The sequence below is a fragment of the Mirounga angustirostris genome, unplaced genomic scaffold (assembly GCF_029215605.1).
Source record: "Mirounga angustirostris isolate CCGP_5_RB_7025 unplaced genomic scaffold, mMirAng1.0.hap1 SCAF_3, whole genome shotgun sequence".
Taxonomy (NCBI): domain Eukaryota; kingdom Metazoa; phylum Chordata; class Mammalia; order Carnivora; family Phocidae; genus Mirounga; species Mirounga angustirostris.
This window is the reverse complement of record NW_026991711.1, coordinates 194450982-194473223: the sequence shown is the minus strand read 5'-3', so window position 1 is coordinate 194473223 and position 22242 is coordinate 194450982. Positions and strand designations below refer to the sequence as shown.

General features: G+C 62.5%; 1 protein-coding gene across 1 annotated transcript in view; it reads right to left on the bottom strand.

The window, feature by feature from the left end:
- Positions 1-22242, bottom strand: part of CROCC2 (ciliary rootlet coiled-coil, rootletin family member 2) — a 67211-nt gene continuing 44969 nt past the window's right edge. Inside the window, exons 22-32 of the mRNA XM_064585849.1 lie at positions 20141-20358; positions 19401-19560; positions 19215-19304; positions 18269-18430; positions 17096-17453; positions 16718-16899; positions 16212-16332; positions 15333-15466; positions 5729-5860; positions 1957-2017; positions 1-810 (exon numbers count right to left, since the gene is read on the bottom strand). Coding sequence (XP_064441919.1) covers positions 587-810; positions 1957-2017; positions 5729-5860; positions 15333-15466; positions 16212-16332; positions 16718-16899; positions 17096-17453; positions 18269-18430; positions 19215-19304; positions 19401-19560; positions 20141-20358 — 1842 coding nt within the window. The 3' untranslated portion in view covers positions 1-586. The remainder of the gene's footprint in view (positions 811-1956; positions 2018-5728; positions 5861-15332; positions 15467-16211; positions 16333-16717; positions 16900-17095; positions 17454-18268; positions 18431-19214; positions 19305-19400; positions 19561-20140; positions 20359-22242) is intronic.

Here is a 22242-nt window from a genome sequence, read left to right as displayed (position 1 = left end):
TCTCGTGGCCAGTGAGTCACGGGGACTTGCTTCTGAGTCACTTCCAGCCACCTGCCACAGGGATGGGCCCGCAGTTCCTGCATACGGAAGGTCCCGCGGCCTCTGGACGGAGGGAAGTGGTGGCCGGGCCTTGCAGGACATTATGTTTTTGGCTCCGGTTGGTGGAAATATTTTCCACGTGTTTCCCCGTGTTTATAGAGCTGAGGGCATGGAATGCAGCCTGCGGCCACGGAAGCTGGCCGGACGGGGCCTGGCGACCAGGATCTGCCCAGATCCGTGCGTCCGAGCAGAAGCAGTGCCAGGCCGGGTGCGGGCTGGCAGGGGGGCTCTCTGCAGTGGGGGGCGGGGGGCGCCGCAGAGGAGCGTCCTGGAGCAATGTCCCACGGGCCGGGGGGAGCTCTGTGCTCAGTGGAGTTGCAGGGCGCCTGCCGACACAGGGTCCCTGGGGCAGGAGTGGTGGGCTCCCGGCTGTGAATGAACAGCCTGGGGCCTCTGTTCTCCTGGCGGGGGCTCTGCTGGCCCCGGCGGCTCTCGGCTGTGGTGGGCTGTGGTGGGCAGGCCACCCGGGGGCACTGGGCAGCAGGGCTCACTTTTTGGGCCGGGAGGCCTGGCTGAGGCAGGCTTGTTGCTGCCGAGACACCTCCTGGTCCAGCTGCTTCTTCAGACTGGCCACCTGGGGATGGGGCAGGAGCTCAGGTGGGGTGGGCAGACCCTGAGGCCAGGGCCCCCAGGCACGGGGTTGTGCGGAGCTCTGTGGCTCCTGAGGAGAGGGGGCGTGTGTGGGAGGGAAACATCGGGCAGGCGGACGGGCTCACTGGTTGCCAGAAAGGGACGCCACCCACATGTGCAGGTCCTGGGGACTGAGGCCATTGCGTGCCTGCAGGACAGACCGCCTTCCATTCAGGCCACGAAAGCACTCAGGATGATAAGGAAATACGTGCTCTTTGGCTTCTAAGTTTGGCACATGGGTCTCGGTGGGTTAGGGACACTAACTTGGGGGTGACACTGGGTGGTCACTTTACCTTTCTGGGTCTCAGTTCCCCCAGCTGTAAAATGAGGGTTTTGACCTGAGGGCTCCCAGGTGTCTGACGGCTCAGAGCCCAAGGGTCAGCTCCAGCAAGTGCGTGGGGGGAGGGCTGGGGGGGGAGGGCAGGGCAGGTCCATGCCCAAGGCCACTGTTCTCCCCTCCTGACTCTGAAGGACAGGTGCAGGGACCACCTCTGCTCCAACAGCCATGTGCCAGGCACTACTGGACACAGTGACCTCTGACCCAGGAACTGTCCCCACCACTCCCCTTAAGGACACAGAGAGGGTGATGACCTGGCCCAGGATCCTCGCTCTGCCCTTCAGTGAGCGGTGGGAGTGACCGGATGGAAGTGGAGAGTGGTCCTAGTTTCTGCTTGGCTGCACCGGGGGGTTCCGGTGGCTTCACAGCCCAACTCTTGCCCCAGCTCCTCGTGCCAAGTCCTTGTGCGGAGGTAGGGGTCTGCCCAGCAGGGGAAGAGGAGACGTCCCCACCCCACACAGGGGCAGCCCCTGGACTTGCCCACAGGCCTGCCTGACCCGGTGCTTCTCACACGTCTCCCTCTTCTGGTCCGTGCCTGGCTCACGAGGTCCCTCGACCGTGCTACCACCCCTATGGGGCCTCGGAGAGACCAGGAGAGGTCCATCAGCCCTGGGTCCTGGTTCCACCTCTGCCTGTGACTTGAGGTGTGACCCTGGTAGACCCCACTGTCGTCTGGGGCCGAGCAGTGTAGGAACGGTCCAGCCCGTCCTTCCCATCTGTGTAGGCACATTCGTGGGGGTGTGTGTGGCACCCTTCTGAGACCCACACGCACCTGGACACTCCCTGCCCCTGGCCCACCCCCCAGCCCGGGGCGCAGGAAGCTCCACCGGCCCAGCTGACCTGCAGCTGTTGGTTCGGCCTCAGGGCCCTGTCCTCGTCCTGCTGCGGTCATTCCTTCTTGGCCCCTGGCCGGGCCGTGTCCCCTTCCTTCCTTAGCATCTCCTGCTCCATCTGCAAGAGCCCAGACAGCAGAACTTGCGGTAGTCTCCTGGTAGGGGTGTGGGGTCAGGCCAGCCACCACTCCAAGCACTTGGAGGGCTCTGGGTCCCCTGAGAGCAGGCTGGGGCTGGGGGAGGCCCTGCAGCCAGGGAGGCGACTGAAGGAGGAGCACAGGGTGGCCTGGCTCTGGCATCCCCCTGCCTCACGGAGCCTCGTTCCCCTGCACTCAGGCCCCCGCAGCCAGCTCCCAGTCCCTGCCCACTCACAGACCCCCATCCCAGCGAGCCTGTGTGCCCACCATCTGTCTTCCTTGGAGCTGCAAGTTGCCCAAGCAGAGCCCCTTCTTGGTGACCCTCCCCACCACGCCAGTCACGGAGCAGGGGGTTAAATATCATGTGACCGAGGAAGCAAACATTTTCAGCGGCAAGTCTGGTAGGGGCTCCTTTTGTCCCTTGTGGGTGATCCTTGCGGAGGAAGGAACTGCCGCCCCAGGTCATGCCTTGTGGGTGCTTGACAGGGATGGTCTCCTTTTGGAAGTCCCTGGGCCAGCGATGGGCCTGTCAGCAGCTGGGGCAGGATCAGAACCCAGGCCCTTCTCTGAACCAGGCTCCCTCCTCTGCCCTGCTATGCCCGCCCCGTGGGTGCTGTGCCGGGCGGGGGCCCCGGCCTCCAGGCCAGCCCTCCGTTCTGTGTCTTCCTGGGGCTGGTCCCACAGAGCCCGGAGCCGTGGTGGCCCTGTCTTGCCGGGGAAGTTATTCGGTCAGTGATAGGAGGATAGCATTACAAAAATAAGGACTCCTTTCTTCTTCAGGGTGAGAAAAACAAAGAGTTCACTTCCACTGAAAAAGGAAGTCCTGTTTCTTTAAAAATCCAGCTACACTCCTGGAAGTGCATGTTAAAAAGAGAAGAGAAAAGTGAAATCCAAAATAAATAAACGGCCACATCCGGGTTTCCCCTCCTGAGACACCAATAAAGGGTTTATGGGTTTGGGGGCCCCTCACAGCTGACCTCCTGGAACTCATTAGCTGGTCCTCCCCTCCCCGACCTGTGCTGCGGGGGGGCCCCCAGCTGGCTCTGCTGCCCTGGGCTGCGCCTCGGGGGCTGGGCCACTGCTCCCAGCAAAGGCCATGGAGGAGCAGCGTTCCCGGGACCAGAGGCGCTGGCCGACCCTCCTTCCTGGGAGGGCAGGTGGCTCTGCAGGGACTGGCTGGCCAGTGGCTTTCAGTGACTTCCTGACCTGCTGGCCTCTGTGCCTGCATCCCGCCCCCGATCCTGTTCCCAGGGCCTCTGCCCCCACTGCCACCCCACTGACCTGGCCACACCCCTCTGGAAAAGCCGCTTATCCCCGGAGTCCATATCAGCTGGACAGTGTGTGTCTGGTGGCTGGGGCCTGCCCCAGGACAGATGTCCATGCATGCTTGGGGACGCTCCCCTGGCGGTTCCAGGCCCAGCAGTGCCCTCGCCTGGTGGGGCCTCACTGCTCTCCTGCGGGCCATGTTGGCCAGTCCTTGTCGGAGAGCGGCTGGAGGCCGAAGGCAGCCGTCACTCTCACGGGGACCTGGCTGCTCCTTGCCCTTTCCCGCTCCTGCTGTGGCCGGTGGCCTCCGTCTTCCAAAGTCTGTGAGCTCAGGGCACCCACCTCCTTGTCATTCATTCCATAGGCTACGACTCGGTGTGGTGAGGCCACGCCTGGGCTGTCTGGTCCCCTGGCCCCTCTGCCCTTGGGCCACAGTGCCCAGACGAATGTGTCCCACATAAAGCCGGTCTTTGCAGGTCTTGGTGAGCAGGGGATGCAGCGGCCGGCTCGGGGATCTCCCGGATCTGAGGCGGCCTCTGAGAGGCCCTGGCCGGACACTGCTGCCCGGGGCAGCCACGAGCGAGGAATGCCCTCCCTTCTGGGTCTGATCCCCTTTACACAGGTGAGCCCACATTGGCACACCTCTCCCACACCTTGCTGGTCGGAGGGGCTGCACCGTCTGCAGACCCCTGTGCCCCTGCCTTGCCTGCTCCCCGCACATGGCTTCTGGCCCCTGCTCGAGGGGACAGACGATGAGGGTCTCTGCCCAGATGGGGTCCAGGCATGCTCACTGAGGTTCTTGGTCACGGCCAGCCAGGCTGCCAGGGCGGCAGGACACATCCATATCCTCATCTCAGTGAAGCCTTGGGAAGACCGCCCTACTCTGGGGACCATGGCTGAGGCCCTCAGCAAGCCCCAACGCCAGGACTCCTGCTTTCTCACTTTGTGAATGGGGTCACTGAGCGGGAAGGGTCCGATGCCTCGGACACCAGGTCGTCGGCCCAGCAAAGGCCGACCCCAACCTCCCCTATTGCCTCCATATTCCCCGCTCTAGTCCCCATCCTGCCTGCCCCTGGAGGGGGCTGTGAGGGTGTCAGAACCCCAGGGCCCACAGCGTGGCTGGTACCCTCTGTGGCAGGCGGCGGGTGGGCCTGCCACACACCCTGGTCCCTGTTCCTGTTCCTGTGGGGCTGAGGCAGCCCCTCCAGGACAAGGGAGCTGCCTCTTGGGCGATGTGAGGGGGAGGCCCCGCTGCAAGGTGGGCAGCCGCGGGCTGGGCCCACAGAGCCCTAAGTGGGGGTGGGGCCTGGGTGACGTTCTGCCTGGTTCCAGGGACACCATTTCCTTTCTCTGGGCCCCAGGAAGATGCTCTGGCGACCCCCACCCCCAATTTCAACCCAAATAGCTCGCTTTGACCTGTTTCATACGTGGGGACCGGATCCACTCACAGCTGGGGACGGTGTGGCTGTCAGAATCCCTGGCCAGTGGGCCCCTGGGATGGGCCCGGCCCCTCGGCCTCGCTGCCGTTCCCTTTCCTTCTGCAGGTCTGGGGGCCGGCTCGCTGTCCTGCCTCCCCTTCACCACGGGTGCCTTCCAGGTCTCCCACCGTGTAGGCCTATGTGTACCGCACCTGTTACCCTGGTGCAGTCAGCAGGGCCCTGACCCGGGGCCGTTTCCGACACGGACAGCAGAGCCGGGGGCTCCAGAGGTAGGCAGCGTGTCAGGCCGCAGAGCTCCCTGCAGCACCGTGGCTCAGATGCCAGGGCAAAGCCGGGGCGACTTGCTATGACCCGCGGAGAGCGCAGGTGGGGTGTCACCACGAGGGACGGGGGTGCGGAGGGTCACCCTCCAGCGTCAGGGCGGCCCTGGGCTTGGAGAGGGGTGCGCAGCCGCAGAGCGGGCGCTTTCCCAATCGGCTGGTGCCTGTGCCTCGCCTCCCGCCGCCGGCCCGGCCTGGACCCCCTCGGACGCTCCCTTTCCCCGCCCCCTTCCCCGCCCCTTCCCCCGCCCCCTGGAGCCGCGGGCCCGCCCACCAGCCCCGCGCCCCGCGCCCCGCGCCCCGCGCCCCCCGCGAGCTCCCCCTGCCGGCGGGCCCGCTCGTGCGCGGCGTCCGCTCCCGCGGGGCGCGCCTCCCTGCGCTCTGCGCCCCGCCACCGCTGCGGCTGCCGAGCGCTCGGGGGGCCGGGCCCCCAGGCTCCGCTCATTCTCTCCCCCTGAGCTGCGCGTCCGCAGCCGACCCTCTGTCGTGGGGGCGCTTACTGCGGAGAGGCCTCGGGCTCTGACTCGCTCCCGCCTCAGTTTCCCCGTGTGTCTGGGTGGCTCCAGGTGGGAACCCCTGCCTCGGGCATCTCCCAGAGCCTCCCTTCAGGCCGCCAAGGGACCGATGATTCCCTAAAGGGAATGCCCCGCCCTCTGGGGCCCCTCACCTGCGGCAAGGGCTCCCGGCATCTGCGCTGCAGGCGGGCGACCTGCTCCTCCAGCAGCTTCCCTCTCTGGGCCAGGCCCTGGCCGTGCCTTCTGCTCTCATCCAGGGCCCTGTGCAGCGCATCCAGTTGCTCCTAGGGAGAGGAAGGAGAGGGTGTCTTGGAAACACGGCTCCCTGGGAAGGAGAAGCCCAGGGCGCTGGCTTGGGCCCTGCTGCAGGTCGCTGGGAAGAGGCAAGAGCAGGCCAAGTACAACCTGCAGCCATCAGGCAGTTTCGGATGGAACCACGGTGGGGAGGGGGCTGGGGTGCAGGACTTGCTGCAAGGCTCCACTTGGCAGGTCCTCTGCTGTGGTCAGAGCGGCCTCAGAGGACACACCTGGCATCGCTCGCCTGCTTCCAGCCCTTGGAACGAACATGAGAGTCCTCCCGAGCCCATGGAGCCTGTTGAGCTGAGCCCCTGTGCCCCCCTCTCCCCGCCTTCTGCCTCTGAGATCTACCACCACGTGCCCCCCGGCCTCGGCCCTTCTGACCCTGCTGTGTGCCCAGGAGCGTCCGGCCCAGGACACCGTCCCCTGCCCCACAGACGCCAACGGCCCAGGCACCCGGGAAGGCCCACGGCCCTTTCTCCTCCCTCCATCCACTCACACACCCCTGCCCCATCCTTGGCCCTTCTGCCTCAGCCCGCCCAAACCGTCACCATTTCCTTGGGCACCTGCGACACCCCCACTTTCTGTCTCCGTACAGGCTCCATAGGGTGGCCCGAGCACACACGTTGGTCTGTATGTGGGGAGGGCACACTCTGTACCGCACCTGTTACCCTGGTGCAGTCAGCAGGGCCCTGACCCGGGGCCGTTTCCGACACGGACAGCAGAGCCGGGGGCTCCAGAGGTAGGCAGCGGGTCAGGCTGCAGAGCTCCCTGCAGCACTGTGGCTCAGATGCCAGGGCAAAGCCGGGGCGACTTGCTATGACCCGTGGTGCCTCCCCAAGAAGAGCGCAGGTGGGGTGTCACCACCTCCCCATGGCCCTCAGGATGAAAACTATCTAGGGCACGTGGCTACCCCTTCAAACCCACTGCCCTGCTCACTCTCGAATGACAGCCTCTTGCTGCTCCTTGCCTGGAGCACCGCCCGATGTCCTCTCAGCCCGGGGCCCCGCTGCGCTGGCTTCCCCGCAGGGATGCTTGGCCTTCTTTTGGCCATCCTCCCTGCTCTGCTGCCGCTGTCACCCCTGCTCTGAGCTTTCCCCAGGAGGACAGCACCTGTTGTGTGTCCTGGGCCCTGGAGCGGGCACACGGTGGGCCTGGAGAGGTCCTATGAGCAGACAGGCACGAACAAGCCTACAGGAGTCACCTGGGGAACTCGCCTGTGATGCCACATGGCTTTGTAAGACCAGGCCAGTCTCCGGGTATTGAAGCTTTCCGAGTGTTTCGCAGGGGAGGTGGCCAGTGCCCCTTGTACCTTGGACTCTGGAAACTCAGGGGTCACACCCGCTGGTGCTTCGATGGCGAAGTGGGGAGGCAGAGGTGTGGCGCTAAGGGGAGTCCTGTGGTTTTCTACACGGGAGCCGGTGGTCGCTTGGGCTCAAGGGGGCGAGAAGTGGAAGAACATGACTTGGACTTTAGAGACAGCCTGGAGGGGCCGTGTGGGGGCTGAGGAGCAGGCGGTGTGCCAAGGACTCCCAGGCCTCTACTGCTGGGGTGGTCCAGGACCCACTTACCAATCTGGGAAGGTGGGCAGGGGGGAGCATTTGGGGGTGGAGGTTCAGAGTTCAGTCTTGAGGGGTTCTGCCTAGGAGTCACTGGATGTGGGGGGCAGTGTCACAGAACCAGGTGGCTCTGGAGGCCCAGGGCACTGAGGGCCAGGGGAGGGGAGGCTGACGTGGTGAGAGGCCAGAGGGGAGAGAACAGGTCCCGGTTCAAGTGGATGTTAGAGCAGAGGGGGGAGGAGGAAATGGCGGCCTAGGGAGGACCAGAGGGCTGGCAGAAATCAGGAGGGAGAGGTTAATCCCCTCGATGGAATGCCCCAAAATGTTGGGCAGACACAGACCCAAAGGGGACCCTTTGGATGGGACCAAATGTTGCTGATGACCTTTGCACGTGCACGTGCGCGCGTGCGTGTGTGTGTGTCTGTGTGAGGGTGGAGGGAAGGGCGGCTCTTCCCAGAAGTCTGGCTGGGGGAGGGGAGACAGGGCCAGCAGGGGGGCGGTGGGGGGCTGCAAGAGGTGCTTGTTTAGGAAGAGGGACAGCAGGTGCGGAGCTGGAGAGGAAAGCCAGAAGGCACAGGGACCCCCTGATGAGCCTTGCAGGTACCAGCCCTCAAGTCACAGGTGCCCGTCTGGGCGGGCGAACGCAGCATTCGCAGCCGTGTGTCTGGGGGGCCTTCCCTCCCGTCCCTCATCAGTCGTCCCAAATGCTGGCGCGACTGTAGCCCTGCTCGTGGAGGAGGCGGATTCAGAGGAGGCAGGAGAGTGACCCCTGGCAGAGGGGGGCAGTGGGCTGAGCCTGGACGTACTTCCTTTTGTCTGATGCTTTAGTGCTTCAGAAATGGACAGTGGGGAGGTCAGTGCTTGTGCCTAAAACGGCAAGGTTTCAGCCTTCCCTGAAAGTTTGGAAACTACCATTTTCTGTTTGTGCACATTTCCAGGAGAAAAGCAGAGGTTTCCTTCAAATATGGCTTAAATATTTCATGGTATTTTAAAGAGGCCCGAACCACTTATGTGAAGCATTATGCTCCTCTTGTAATGACTCAACTTTTATGGAATTAAAATTAACCGTAATAATTGAATGGTGCACCCTTTATGAACATTGCCTGCTGTGCCACTGAGTTCTCTTCTGGTGTCGCTGTGGTTCTGAGTCCTGGTGCCGTACGAGATGTGAGCTAGGCCAGCGAGCCTCGTAAACCCATGTTCAGTCTGAGGGTCCAGGTAGCCGCAGGAAAGTGGGAACTGCAGCCCCATGCAGGGTCCTGCCCTCTGGGAGCCCTTGGGCAAGTCCCAGGAGAGCCCAGCACCAGGCAGTGCTCAGATGTAAGGGGGACTCGGTCCCCTGGACCAGGGAGCCCAGGGTCTGGTGCCGGACACCTCTGGACTCTGCCCTGTCTGCCTGCCGGTTTGTCCATCCTTGTCCCAGCCCCTCCTGCTTTGACCATACCAGCCTTATCATCAGCTTTACTATTGTTTTTCAAAATTTCCATTAAAAATCTCAAACATACACTCTTCTCCATAAACTTTGCGATTAGCGTGCCCTGTTTCCCTCCAATCATACCGTAAAAAAATAGACAAAACCAAACCAAACAAGCAAACAACCAACCAACAACCTACAAACCAGGAACATATACACAGATCCATCCAGAAGCTGATTGAAAGATCCCAAATGCCCCAGAGCCTCACCCTCTCACCAGTAAAACTAGAGGTAGCAACAGAAAGAGACACAACTGATGACTTTGAATTGTCCACATGAAAATAAAGAGCCATAGTTCCAAAAAAAAAAAAAAGAGACACAAACATGTCATCGTTATTTTAAATAACCCTTGCACTAAGAAGGTAAAAGGGAAACTCCTAGAAAACTGGTAAAAAGAAAAAGAATTCATGTCAGAAATCCATGGCACGCACACCAAACCACAGGTGGGGAAAACAGGACAACACGAAATGCTCTGTTGAGAGAGAAAGCCTGCACGTAAATCCGTCACTTACTAAGTTTAAGAAATGAGGAAAATCACAACAACAACAATATTAATATAAGCCAAAATGAATCACTGTAGGTAAAAAAAAATGAGAAAAGAAAAATGACCAATAAAACAGACGAACTGTTGGCGGGTCGAATTAAGAGAAACGAACAGAAATCTCCAACACCACAAAACAGATGTGGCCACAGAGAGATACGATAGAACCTCGGCGTAAGAGAGTTCCAACTCCAGGTAGAACTCCAATGTAAATAAAATGTGAAACAAACAACACGTGCGGGGCCTCGGCGATGCATTTAAAATTAGGAGCCGGAAGGCCAGCAGGTGGCAAAGGTCGGAGGAGGCGGGGGAGGGAGCGACCATTGTCAAGGGGACGGAGGTGCGGGCCAGTCCTGCGCAACCTTCCAGGGCGGCTGAGCTGGGCTGGGCAGTGTCCTGCAGACGACAGAAAAGGATGGAAAGCCCACCAGTCCACTGTATGAAGATAAAATAATCGGAACACCGAAACTCTGAGGAATTTGATGCCCTGCAGGGCACGGGGCATCGCATCCAGCCGGGTGCACCCTGCCCACCTGTGTGGCCTGCCTTGCCCAGTCTGCCAGCCCAGGAGCTTCTGGAACCGGACTGACGCTCAGCTGGGGCCCTGGGAGGAGGGTTCTGGAGAAGAGGACGGGCGGGTGCAGAGCCGCGGGGTGGCTCTGGCCCGTTTGGTTGGCGCCACGAGGACCCCTCTCGCCCCTCTGATGGGAGGACCCCCCACCCCCGGCTGCCTCTCCCGGGGGTGTGTGTGGGCCCGCGCCCCCCACTTGCCCGGAGGCCACCAGCTGCCTGCAGGACCCCCACGTGCAGTGTGGGGCGCGTGTCCTGATGCTCTGGGCCCCGTTCTGCATTGTTGATCTACTGAATTCCCAGGGTAGCCCTGGAAACGGGGAGGGATTTGCTCTCAAACAAGAATCTTACTGTTTGCATAGCACAGCCTACCATTTAATTAGAAAAATATGTTTTTAATTAACTTTCTCTTGACAAACACATTGGCTCATGTGAAACGGGGGAAAACCCGGTCCGTGAAAGTGAAAGCAGCCCTGTCAGATGCGGACCTCACTCTAGCACACCCTGGCGGCCTGGCCTGCTGACCTGCTGAGGGCGGCGGGGGCAGGGAGTGCGGCCGCGGGGCCTGAGCCCCTCGCCCCCTGCACACACTGCTGCTTGGATCTGCTGTTCGTCAAAAGGGCCTGGGGCCTCTGGGCCTCCGGTGGGTCTGAATCCCCCTCCCAGGTGCCCACCTCAATGGCCAACAGGTTACAAAAATTGGGAAAAACCTCCCTCAGGGTTGGAGACCAGAGACTTTGGAGGTTCCCACGAGATGGAGGCAGACGGAACCAACTGGTCTAAAAATAGGAGAATTACCAGAATTCTAGGAACAACTTGACATGATGCTGATAGATTTTAGCACCGACACTTCACTGAAAAATTGAGTCAATTCTTAAGGAGAAAAATGAACACGGATAGAGAAGATCTGAACAACATCCGAGCCCTCTGCACGCATGTGAGGAAGCCTTGCATGGGAACCTGCCAGAACCCTAGGGACGCTGACGCAGAGCCTGGCTGGAGGGGAGGCCTCCAAGGCCCCCAGTCCCCTGGCAGGCAAGTGCCGGAGAAGAGGAGCTCGGGACGTCCCCCACCACAGCCGGCCGTGCCCCCCCGAGAACGGGGCCTTCACCCTCCTGGTCCCTGGAACAGGAAAGTTCTGGGACCGCTTGGTGCTGCCTCCTCCTCGGCCCCGCAAACTCCCCACAGCCCCTGGGGGCTCCCCTTTCTGTCTTTCAGTGTCAGCCTGAAATATCTGGACAGGGACAGGTGAAGTCCCAGGTGGGTCCTCCCCACTCCTGACTTTGAACCACACCCCCTTATTTTTTTTTTTTTAAGATTTTATTTATTTGACAGAGAGAAACACAGCGAGAGAGGGAACACAAGCAGGGGGAGTGGGAGAGGGAGAAGCAGGCTCCCCACTGAGCAGGGAGCCCGATGCGGGGCTCGATCCCAGGACCCCGGGATCATGACCTGAGCCGAAGGCAGATGCTTAACGACTGAGCCACCCAGGCGCCCCAATACTTTTATTTTTTTAAAAGATTTTATTTATTTGACAGAGAGAGACACAGCGAGAGAGGGAACACAAGCAGGGGGAGTGGGAGAGGGAGAAGCAGGCTCTCCGCAGAGCAGGGAGCCCGATGCGGGGCCTGATCCCAGGACACTGGGATCATGGCCTGAGCCGAAGGCAGACGCTTAACGACTGAGCCACCCAGGCGCCCCAAGATTGTATTTATTTTTGACAGAAAGAGTGTACAAGCAGGGGAAGCGGCAGGCAGAGGGAGAGGGAGAAGCAGGCTTCCCTGCTCAGCAGGAGCCGGATGTGGGGCTGGATCCAGGACCCTGGGGTCATGACCTGAGCCGAAGGCAGACGCTTAACGACTGAGCCACCCAGGCGCCCCCAGACCCCCTTCTTTGAAGCCAGGCAGAGGGAAAACATCTCGACGGTAGCAATCAACTGTGGTTCAAGAGACAAAGTCAATCTGAGGGACGGATCTTAGGGTCTTGAATGAAAAGAGAACGGAGTTATTGCAAGAAATGGGAACAGGTGTCCGAAGATGTGTACTGACCGTCTCAACAAGGGGACGCCAAGGGGGGAGCCAGAGTAGGAACAGTCGAGATGAAAACCACAAGGACCGACCCAGGGCGGGGATTAGATTAGACAGCAGTCAGATCAGCCAACCTGGACGAAGACCCTAAGTTCTCTGGGACACGGGCGGGGAGCCAGGGACGAGAGGGTGATAGGAGCAAGGAGGACAAGGCCCGGAGAGCGGGGCTGGGCTGCAGTGAATTTTGGGACAAAAAGAATGGGAAGGGGGAGAAGCAATGTTTTTTAAGTGGAAATCACTTGCATCAGCTGAAGACAGATTTGATTCTGCAGAGAGGGCTCCATAGGCACAGGATAAAATGACGGAGGAAGCAAGTCAATGTTTTGGCACATTTTTGAATTTCAGAGATAAACGGGCCTTCTGGCTTCCACTCTGGAGGGAGCGATTCAAACAGCCCACAACACACTTACCTTTCTTGAACTCATCTGAGGATGAGGTCACAGTGCAAACAACAAAAGACATCGAAGTAGAAACAGCCCCCTCCCAGAGAAATGGGCTGCGAGCCTCATTCACCCGTGTCCCCTCACAGGGGAGCACCTGCTGATGTGCGGGGCTGGCTGCCGCCCCAGGTGTGGTAGGCCCCGGGGTCCTGCGGCCCCAAGATTACCTGTGAGCATGTTAGATCACGTCGCGGATGTGATCAGGGCTCCTACTCAGTTGGCTCTGAATTAACCAGAGGGGAGATTATCCCGGTGGGCATGATTGGCCCCAGGAGCCCCGCGGGCTGGTGGCGGGGAGCAGTGGGGGGGTTTGGGTGTGAGGGTCCTGCTGCCACTGCTGTGTTGTGAGAGCCCACGGGAAGGCCCAGGCCAGGGGCCGGAGACGCCTCCAGAAGCCACTCGGTCCTCAGCTGGGAGGCAGGCTGCCAGGAGCCTGCGGGGGCTTCTGCCAAGAGCCTCAGGTGAGGACGCAGCCCGGCCCGCCCGGGGGTGCCCCATGGGGGGCTCCTGGCCTGCAGGACTGGGAGCTCACAGACAGGCTATGCCATCAGTCTGTGGTGGCTGGAGCAGGGTAAAGGAATACAGCGTGGGCTGCCGTGAGTAGAAAGCCCTTGGGGTCTGTGGACGGGAGGCGGGGTTCAAGTTCAGGGGCAGGCCCTTCACGGACCCCCACTGGGCCCTTAGAAGAAAGGTGGAGGCAGGGCAGGGCCCCAGCGGAGAGACAGCTCCTTCAGCCTCCAGACGCAGGTGCAGAAGCCTAGGGGCTGCGAGGACACCCCCCCACCGCCCCCGGGCACAGTGCAGCGAGGTATTTGCTGTCAACACTTCCCTGCCCCCAGGAAAGGGAAGGGGGTGCAAGTAACCCTAAAATAAAGGATGGAATGGAAGTCATGAGGAAGCATTAAATCAGCAAGTATCCTATCAGCAATCAAAGAAAACCAGAGCACGGAAATTACCCCAAAACTTGTAAGTGGGATAAATTCCCTTGGAAAAGGCAGAGACTCCAGGGCGGGCTCAGAGCCAAGGACAGGCTGTGGAAATGACTGGAAACATACAGGGCGGGGGCGCGGAGTGAAGATGTGGGGAGGGGCGGGGGGGCCTGCTGGTGGTGGGTGCAGCAGAACTCCAGACAAATGGCATTCAGCGGCACCCGGTCCTCTAGGTGCCAAGAGTCAGAGCAGCCGAGAAACATCAAATTCTGAAGAACATGCCATGGGAATCTATAAACCCAAGACTCTTAGAAATAAATGAGGTGTTGCCCCCCCAAATTGTAATGGCAAAATTCAGCACATTGCTCCTAGCTTTGATGAACTCAGGAAACAGATCCAATGTGGAGTATTTGGTTGACATTTGTAAAGGTTGACTTAATAAGACGTATTTGAACATGCATAACGTCCAAACAGAAAGCGTTATTTTCAAGTGTGCACAGAACACAGCCCCAGCCCCCCTGCCCCGGTTTCTTGGACCCCCACGTCTCCTGGGTGTCTCACCAGTCCGGCTACAAGCCCGGCCAGGCCCCTGGGCCTCGCCACTGCCTCTCCCAGCCTTCCCCAGTGGTGGTGGCCAGAAGGCCTTTGAAACTCGGGACCCCAGGCGTCCTCACAGATGTCCAGGCTGGGTCTCAGTCCCAGCCTCCCAAGCTCCCCACGCTTTCTCTGTGGGTCCGGCTCTGCTCCCCGCCCCGGCCCCACATGAGGCCCCTCCTCACAGGCTCTGGGCCCCACAGCGGACGGAGGGCTCTGAGAGCCACCAGGCTCCAGGCTGAGCCCTGCACAGAGTGAGCATGTGCTGGCCTGGCCTCTGCACCTGCCCTCTGAGCCCTCTGACTGGCAGGCTGCCTCTGGGGCCCCGAGGGCCGCCCAGCCCACGGCTTCTGCACCCTGCAAGGCCACCTCTCCTTGCAGGACACCGGCAGGGCTGCCGGGCCTCTGTGTCGGTGGGGCTGAGATGGCCTGTCCTGCCCTCAGGTCCCGTTCAGTCCCTCTGCTCTGCTGCTCCCACCAGCATCATCTTTCCAGGGTGGGGCCAGGGACCCTGATTCCCTGAGATTCAGGGACCCTGAGATCCCTCTGGGGAGCCTGTGTTCCCTCATCTTGTGTGCTGGTCCCCATGCCTCCAAGGGCCTCAAGGAGCTTTCTGGAAATGGTAGCCTGGCAGCTTTAACTTCCCAGACCCAGCTGCTCCCCAGCCCAGTCCTGCTGAGGTTGCCTTGACTTGCGGCCTCGGGTGGGGTGCAGGGCTCCCCTGTCCAGCCAGGCCTCCTCCCCTCCCAACCCAGCTTCCTCACTTGAAAGCAGGGGACCCCAGGCCACCTTCACAGCACAAAGCCCATATGTGGGACATTTACCCAAATTCATCCTGTGTAACCTCTTCCTGAGTCTGAGTGACACAGTAAGCCGATCCTTAGCCACGTAAATGTGCATTAATGTGACCCCACAGAGGGCTCTGAGGCCGGGCTGGTGTCACCCTAGGCCTGCCGGCATGGCCACAGAGAGACGGACAGGCCGGGGAGGCCGGGGGTCTGCCCTGCCTCTGGCCCTGGCCGGCTCTGCCACGGGGCCAAGCGGCTCCCTATCCAGGACCGTTTCCCCAGTCTGTAAAATAAGGGCAGGGACCACCTTTGAACAGCTCTACCGGGGGCCCCTGATGAGCTCTGTGGGGCCACATGTCCCTTGAGGCCTCCTGCTGTGCCTCTGCCCATAGGGATCTGAAACCCCCTCCCCCAGAAACCTTCCTAGTCTCCCTCCCACCTCCCTGACCCCAGGTCCCCACAGCCTCATGGCCCCACCTGCAGCCTCCGCTTCTCCTGGCCGGCCGCCTGCGTGCTCGCCAGGTACTTGAGCTCCAGCCTCTGGAGCACCTCCTCCTGCAGGGCCCGCGCCGCCTGGGTGCTGCTCATCTCGGCCTCTGCCTGGCGCCAACCTGTGGGGCAAGCAGAGGCTTGCCTGGCTCCCAAGCTCTGTGGGGCTGCCACGTGGGCAATCGCCCCCACCCATTTCACAGGCCAGGAAACTGAGGCTTGGCGAGTTTAAGTGTCTGGCACCTGGATGGTGGAGGCTGGAGAGGCCCCCCTCTGACAATTCTCCGCTCCTCCTGTTTGAAGCTCAAGGATCCCTGGGGGCGGGTTTGGGGTCCTGGCTCCCTCTGCCTGCTTTTCCTTTTCTCCCACCTTCTTTCCTTCCACAGACATTCCTCCTTTGAGACTGTGCTAGGCCCTGGGCCCACCTCCTGGGCAGACCCGCTCATGGGGGGAGGAAGGGTGACCAGCAGGGCAGGAGCGCTCTCTGAGGGGGCAGAGGGCAGAGACCTGATGGGGAGATGGGTCTCATGACTGTGGGTGGAAGAGAGCTCCAGGAGGCCTGCACAGTCAGTGCAAAGGCCCTGAAGTAGGAACTATAAGAGGCCGGTGTGGCAGGAGGGTCTGTGTCCCCGCAGGGTCTCTGGACTTTAGTCCCCTTTCTCGTCCCACTGCCGAGAAAGCAGCCAGCCAGCTGCCACATGCCAGGTACGTCCCAGGGAGGCACCTGCCCCTGGGGCCCAGGTCTGAGCACTTCCCAAGACCGCACACGCCTGGCAGCCAGGGGCGAGGCACCCGGGGAACCCCTGGGGAGGTGGCGGGTACCCCTCCCAGCGATCCTTGAGGGCAGGGTGAGGGAAGGGACGTCACCTTCCTCCGCGTCTGCCCGCGCCTTCTGTAGCTGCCGCACACGGCTCTGGGCTTGGGCCCGCTCGCTCTCTGCCTCACTCAGCCGGCCGCTCAGGCTTACCGCCTGGAAGTGCCAGTCATCCTGGGCGGAAGGACCCAGGTCAGGGGGCAACCTGGGGGGCAGTGCAGGGCCGAGGTCCCGGGCGGGAGGAGTGGGGGGCTCGGGCACGCCGACCTGGACCCCAGCGTGTGTCATGGCGGCGCCTGGCGCCAGGGGCTCTGCTGCCCATTTGGAGGAGGAGAGGACCCTGAGCCATTTGGGGCAGTCAAGCTTTGAGAGACCGTGGTATTTACTGCTATTTATGATGCCAAACCAAGGACAGTGTGAACACTGAGGAGCCCCGTGACCCACAGGGCCCCGCCAGGGTCTCAGCAGACCTGGGACAGACAGACAGATGGACAGCAGGGTGATGAGCGCTTCTCCCTCTTTCAGGAGCCCCCAGGGCGTGTCCTCCGCACTCCCTTACCCGTTCCCTCTGGGCATCCTGCAGCTGCAGCACCAAGTCCCGCAGGGCGTCCCACACAGAGTCCACGTCCACCTCCGGGCTGTGGTCCCCCGGTGCAGGTGAGGGCCATCGCAGTGGGGAGCGGGACCGGGCGGGGGGGCTGGCCCTCTGCCGCGGGGAGCGAGCCTGGATGCCATCTGAGCCTGCAGGACGGTCGGTGCCAGCTGAGGGGACGGGGTGGGGACGTGGTGACGGCCCCCACCCACAGGGGGCTTGGGGGGGGCATGGGAGTCCAGGCCCCTCACTGTGTGGGTCATGAGGCCCGGGGGAAGGGGTGTGTGTCCTAGGTGGGTGCAGAGCCGGGGCAGGAGCCTACCTGAAGCCATTGAGGACACTGACCTTTCCTGGGGAGGCTGGGCCGCTCGGGGAAGCCTGAGGGTCTCTGTCCCCAGAGCCCCAGGCCACGGCACAGCGTGGACCACAGCCGGCTCAGCTGGCCCTCCGATTCCCGCCTGGCACCCTCAGCCTGAGCTAGCGCCTGCTCTAGGCTGTGGACCTGGCGGCAGGCCTCGTCCAGGCGAGCCTGCAGGCCCTCAGCCGCACCCCCGGCCCGCTGCAGCCTCCTGGGGGCGGTGCGAAGCTCGGCCCGGACGGTGTGCTCGGCCCCCTGGCTCTGGCAGAGACGCTCCTCCGGCCGCTGCTTCTGGGCCTCTGCTGCGGCCTCCACCTCCGCCAGTTTCTGCTGCAGCCTCAGGACCTGTGGGAGGGACGTGAAGAGCCACCTGTCCCCTGAAGCCCTGCCCCCAGGCCTCCTGTCCTGTCCACTCCTCAGGGAGCCCCTCAGACTCCCTCCTTGGCATGTCACAGCTAGGGGGATCTCGGACCTGCCTCCCAGTCCGTGTTTGGCAGTGGGGACCCCTGAGCCCAGGTGGGGAAGGACACCCCAGGTCTCTGGAGCACATCCTGGCAGACACGTGAAAACCCCAGGCCGGACGGAGCTGTGACCCTCGGCTGTCCCCGCCTGTGGCCTGCCACGGCTCCACCTTCAGCCAGCCCCATGCTTGTGGCCTGTGGTGGGACGGGCTGGGTCAGCTTCCTCCAGAGGCCAGGGCTGGGGAGCCTCAGGGTGCCTGACACAACGCCAGGGCTCCTAAGGGCCGGCACAGTGGGTCAATCGAGGGCTGCCCAGCACATGGTCAGGGCTGTGGGAACACACACGTGCAGGTGTGGGTGTAGGTGCGTGCTCTGAATCCTGAGGCTCTTTGAGAATTGGGCATTTCGGGGGCCCCTGACTGTCCCTCAGCTCAGAACTCACGTCACCTGGGTGAGGCTGTCCGTTTCTAAAACACGAGAACCCTAGGAGACGCAGGGGTCACCACTTTCACGGCGTTAGCTCAGTCAGAGCCCCTGTCCCTCCACCCTGGCTGCACCCAGCCCTGCTGGGAAGTGGGAGAGAAGACGAGCAGGTGGGCCCGTGGAGCGCACGTGGGCAGGAGCTGGGCCGGGCGGCCCTGGATCCCAGCCCCTGTGGCAGCGCTGGTGCCTTCTCTGCAGGCTGCTCAGTCCTCCTACCTCCCTCTGGGTGCCCTCACAGGCCGCCTCCGTGGCCAACCTCTGCGCCTGCAGCCCCTCCCGCTGGCTCTGCTGCTGCCGCTGGGTGTCCTGAGCGCCCCGGACCTGCAGCTGGCTCACCTCGTGGCTCTTTCTCCGGTTCTCAGCCTCCAGCATGTTCACCTGTGAGTGTGGGGCGGTGCTGATGGGGTCGCTGGCACCCTCTTGGACCCCTGCCTCTGCTCACATGTCCTGCGGGGGGAGCCTTCCTTCGGGGTAGCACCCGCACTCAGGGCATGGGGGGTGGGGGTGCCCTCGGAGCCAGGACACCGTGTGGGAAGGAGTGGGTTGGGAGTGGCATCAGGGGGGCTGCTCTGGGCTCCTCGCCGGCCCTCACTCACAGGGACCCTGGTCCCACACACCTCTCCGTGCCTCCGCGGCCTCATGTGGAAAGGAAGGTACCAGAACCTTCGTCACAGGAGGGCTATGGGGGGTAGAAGGAGGGAGGGGCAGGACATGCCTGGTCCAGAGGGAGCCCAGGGCATCTCATGAACCGCTCCAAGTCTGAGGACGGTCGACAGCTTGGAAAGGCCTCTGGCCTCCAGGGGCGTCTAGGCCCCTCCTCTGAGCCATCTCGGCCCGGTGAACTCAGCATAAGTGGCTCTTGACTGTGGAAGCCAAGGCCGATGGATGAGTTCTCAAGCCCAAGGTGGCCATGCGGGGAGGCGTGGCGGCCAGGGCCCTGGGGGCGCCCCAGCTGATGGCCAGGCCAGCCCTGGGCCGCGAGAGCCTGGCTGCTGTGGGCCCGCCCAGCCCTGCCCGCAAGTCCCCCACCGTGGAGTCTTCTTGGCACGTCCCCTCTGCACCCTGGCTGAATTCCTGATCCTGAGTCCATGAGGGTCAAAGTGGTTGTTCTTAGCCCGTAAGTTTGAGGCTGGTTGTCTGTACCCCCTGGCGCACATCGCACCGGGAGCCCCATGGGTCCAAGCAGGGCCCTCCGGCTGGTGGCTTCCAAAGACACAGGCAGCAAGGCCATGTCCTGGAGCTCCACTGCAGCCTGTGGGCACCCGGGGAGGGGGGACAGAGCTGGGGTCTGGGTGTGCGGGATGGGGACACCCCTGTGGGGGCGGGGCTCCGGGACGGCTGCCCTCACCTGCCTGCCCAGCTCCTGGAGCTCCCGGTGGGCCTCTGCCTGAGCCTGCTCCACCTCCCTCAGCCTGGCCCGCAGCTCACAGGCCTCCTTCTGGGCCACGGCTCGGGCCTCCTCCAGGACCAGCACCTTCTGCTCCCCTTCTTCCTTGGACCTCTGAAAACTGAGCAGCACATCACAGCTGGGGTCTATAGCATCTCCCATAGAGACTTCCTGCCACCCACCTCACTCTGGCCAGATGCCTCCCCTGTGGCTCAGTTCTCCAGTGTCCCAAAGCCCAGCCCCCCTGGGGCGGCCTCCCTACCACCTTCGGGGTATCCGCGGTCTGAGCGCCCAGCTGGCTCTGCCCCTTTCCATGTCTCTGGGCTCTCCCCCTACCGTGCTCCTCTCTCCAGCCACACTCCCAGAGACCCAGTGCCCAGCAGCAGCCCGGCACCTCTGCCGCCCCTCTGAGGGCTGCAGTGCTGGCCTCGCTGTCCTCAGAGCCCCGGACCAGGCCCCTCGGCCTCCGTTGGCTCCCAGCCCTTGGCTGTCTCCCGTCTGGCACCTCAGCCTCCCCCCCCCCCCGTGTGTAGGCATGTAGAGACGGACAACTGGCACCCCGGGTCCGCTTAGGGAGTCCACCCCGCACCATCTGGCCCGTGTCAGGAAAACACCCCACATCCCACGTCCTTTGTCCCCTGGATGAGCCTGGGGGCTGGGCCGGCTCCCTGACAGGTGCTCGCTCCAAGGGGGCCTGGTACCTGGCCTTCTCCTGCTCAGCCCTGCGGATCGCGGCCCGTAGCTCAGCGTGGGAGCACCGCAGCGCGTCCTTCTCGCGGGCCTCATCACCCAGGGCCCGCTGGGCCTCCAGGGCCTCCCTGCGAAGCCCCTCACGGCTCTCCTCACTGCCCCGCAGCTCCCGGCGCAGTATAGCCAGCCCCTCCCGGGCCTCGTCCAGCTGGGCCCGCAGCCTCTCGGCCTGGGGGAGGAGCGTGGGCCGTATGGCCCACCGGGGGCAGGGGTCAGGGGCTGTGGATCGGGCTCTGGTTCTGTCTGGCAGTGCCGATGTACCCCCAGCCCTGCGTCCCCAAGTGCTTGAAGGAGAAGCAGATAACCTGGGTTTGCCCACCTGGGGGTCACCTCTCCTAATGCCATGAGGCTGCAGGGTGGTTCACGAGGGCTGGTCCCGGAGCCCAGGGAGGTGACCCTCGGACTCTGCTGGTCCTGGTGTTGCCCCTTGCCCCCTCCCTGGACTCCGGGGCTGCTGGTCACTGGTCAGCCCCCACGTCCGCACTGTCCCCACCCAGGTCCAGTGGCCTCTGCTGCCCCACCTGCTGTCCCCTTCGGCGATGGTGTGGCACAGGGGCCGCTGCCCGCCCCGATGTGGGCAGCAGTGCCAGTTGCCTGGGCTCCCGACTCCTGCATGGCTGTGGGCACACCCACCCCGCGGCCCTCATTTCCCGATCTGTTGGGAGGCCAGGGGAAGGGGGGTCTCTGGGTGGTGGCCCTTAGAAGGCCCACTCCGGCCAGGTTGTCCAACCACTCGGGTAGCAAGTGCTCACCGTCGCATGAATGCTCTGTGCAGAGTGCTCCATGAAGCACGGACACCCTGCACCCAGGGGTGGGGGGCAGGAGGGGCCCCAGGTGGGCAGGCTCTGGAGCCAGGGGGAACCACAGGCTGCACATCTGCCCTGGGCTCGGGGCTCAGCCACCCAGACTGTAGCCCCTGCAGGCGGACCCAAGGATTGGAAGAGGCTGCGGGTGTGAGTCCTTGTCCCCTGTCCCTGCCAGACCTGTTCCAGGCCCAGAAGGGGACACCCCTCATGCTGTCCTCCCCACACCAGGACACTCCACACACTCTGGGGCCTTCTAGGCAGGCCCTGCCGATTCTGTGGTTCTGTGTGAGGCCCAGGGCCAGAGCATGGGTGGGGTCAGGGGTCTTACTCGTGCTGCCCTGTGACACAGGGTGCCTCGTGTCAGCACCACCCCCAACCCCTGGAGTGGGGTCTGGAGGAGCGTGCAGACCCACGGAGGGGCCAGCCCACCCTTCAGCACCCAGGCTACGGGGTGGGAGATCTCCAGGCTTGGCCTACGCCCCTGCCCTGAGCAGGGTACTCTAGAGAGTGTTCCGTGCGCCCGGCTGGCCCTGAGGAGGGGGTGGAGGAGGCCAGAAGTGAGCCGACAGAGAGAGGGGAAGCCACAAAAATTTGGAGCAATGTCAGTGCTCGGGTTTGCCAAAAGCAAACCCCACTTTGCTGGCTGTTTCAGCGGGACATAGTCCAGGCCCCTGGCCAGCCTGGCTCCTGTGTCCACCCACTGTTATTGTTGTTCTGTTTTTGGGAAGGGCCTGAGCCCCTCCTCTGCTCCCCTTACACCCCCCACACGTGGGAGCCACAACCGTGTGGAGCAGTTTCCGCAGAGCTCAGCAAAAATCCACCAGGAAGGTCAAGGACCAGCAAAAGGCCCTATCCGTCATAAAAGAAGCTGTTTTCATTTCCCAGGGCCGAGGAGATGAAAACAAGCAAAGCAAAGTGGGAGAAGGGCCCCCTCTCCCTGCACCCCTACCCGCCTCCCTCGTGAAAACAACTGTCCTCCTTACAGGAATTTTACAGCCAAATCACTTAATGTGATTATAATAATTATTTCTTTACTAGAAATCGTATAAACAGCGTCTTTTGAAATCTCCTGCAGGGAAGCGGCTCCAGGACTCTGCACAGTCGGGAAAGCAGGGGAGGGGCTGTTACGGGGCTCTGGCCGGTGCACGCGTGTGAGCACACACGTGTGTACACATGCAGCACGTGTGAGCGTGTGGTGTGCGTCTGCACACACGTGTGAACGTGCATGTTCAGCCCACATGCGTGAT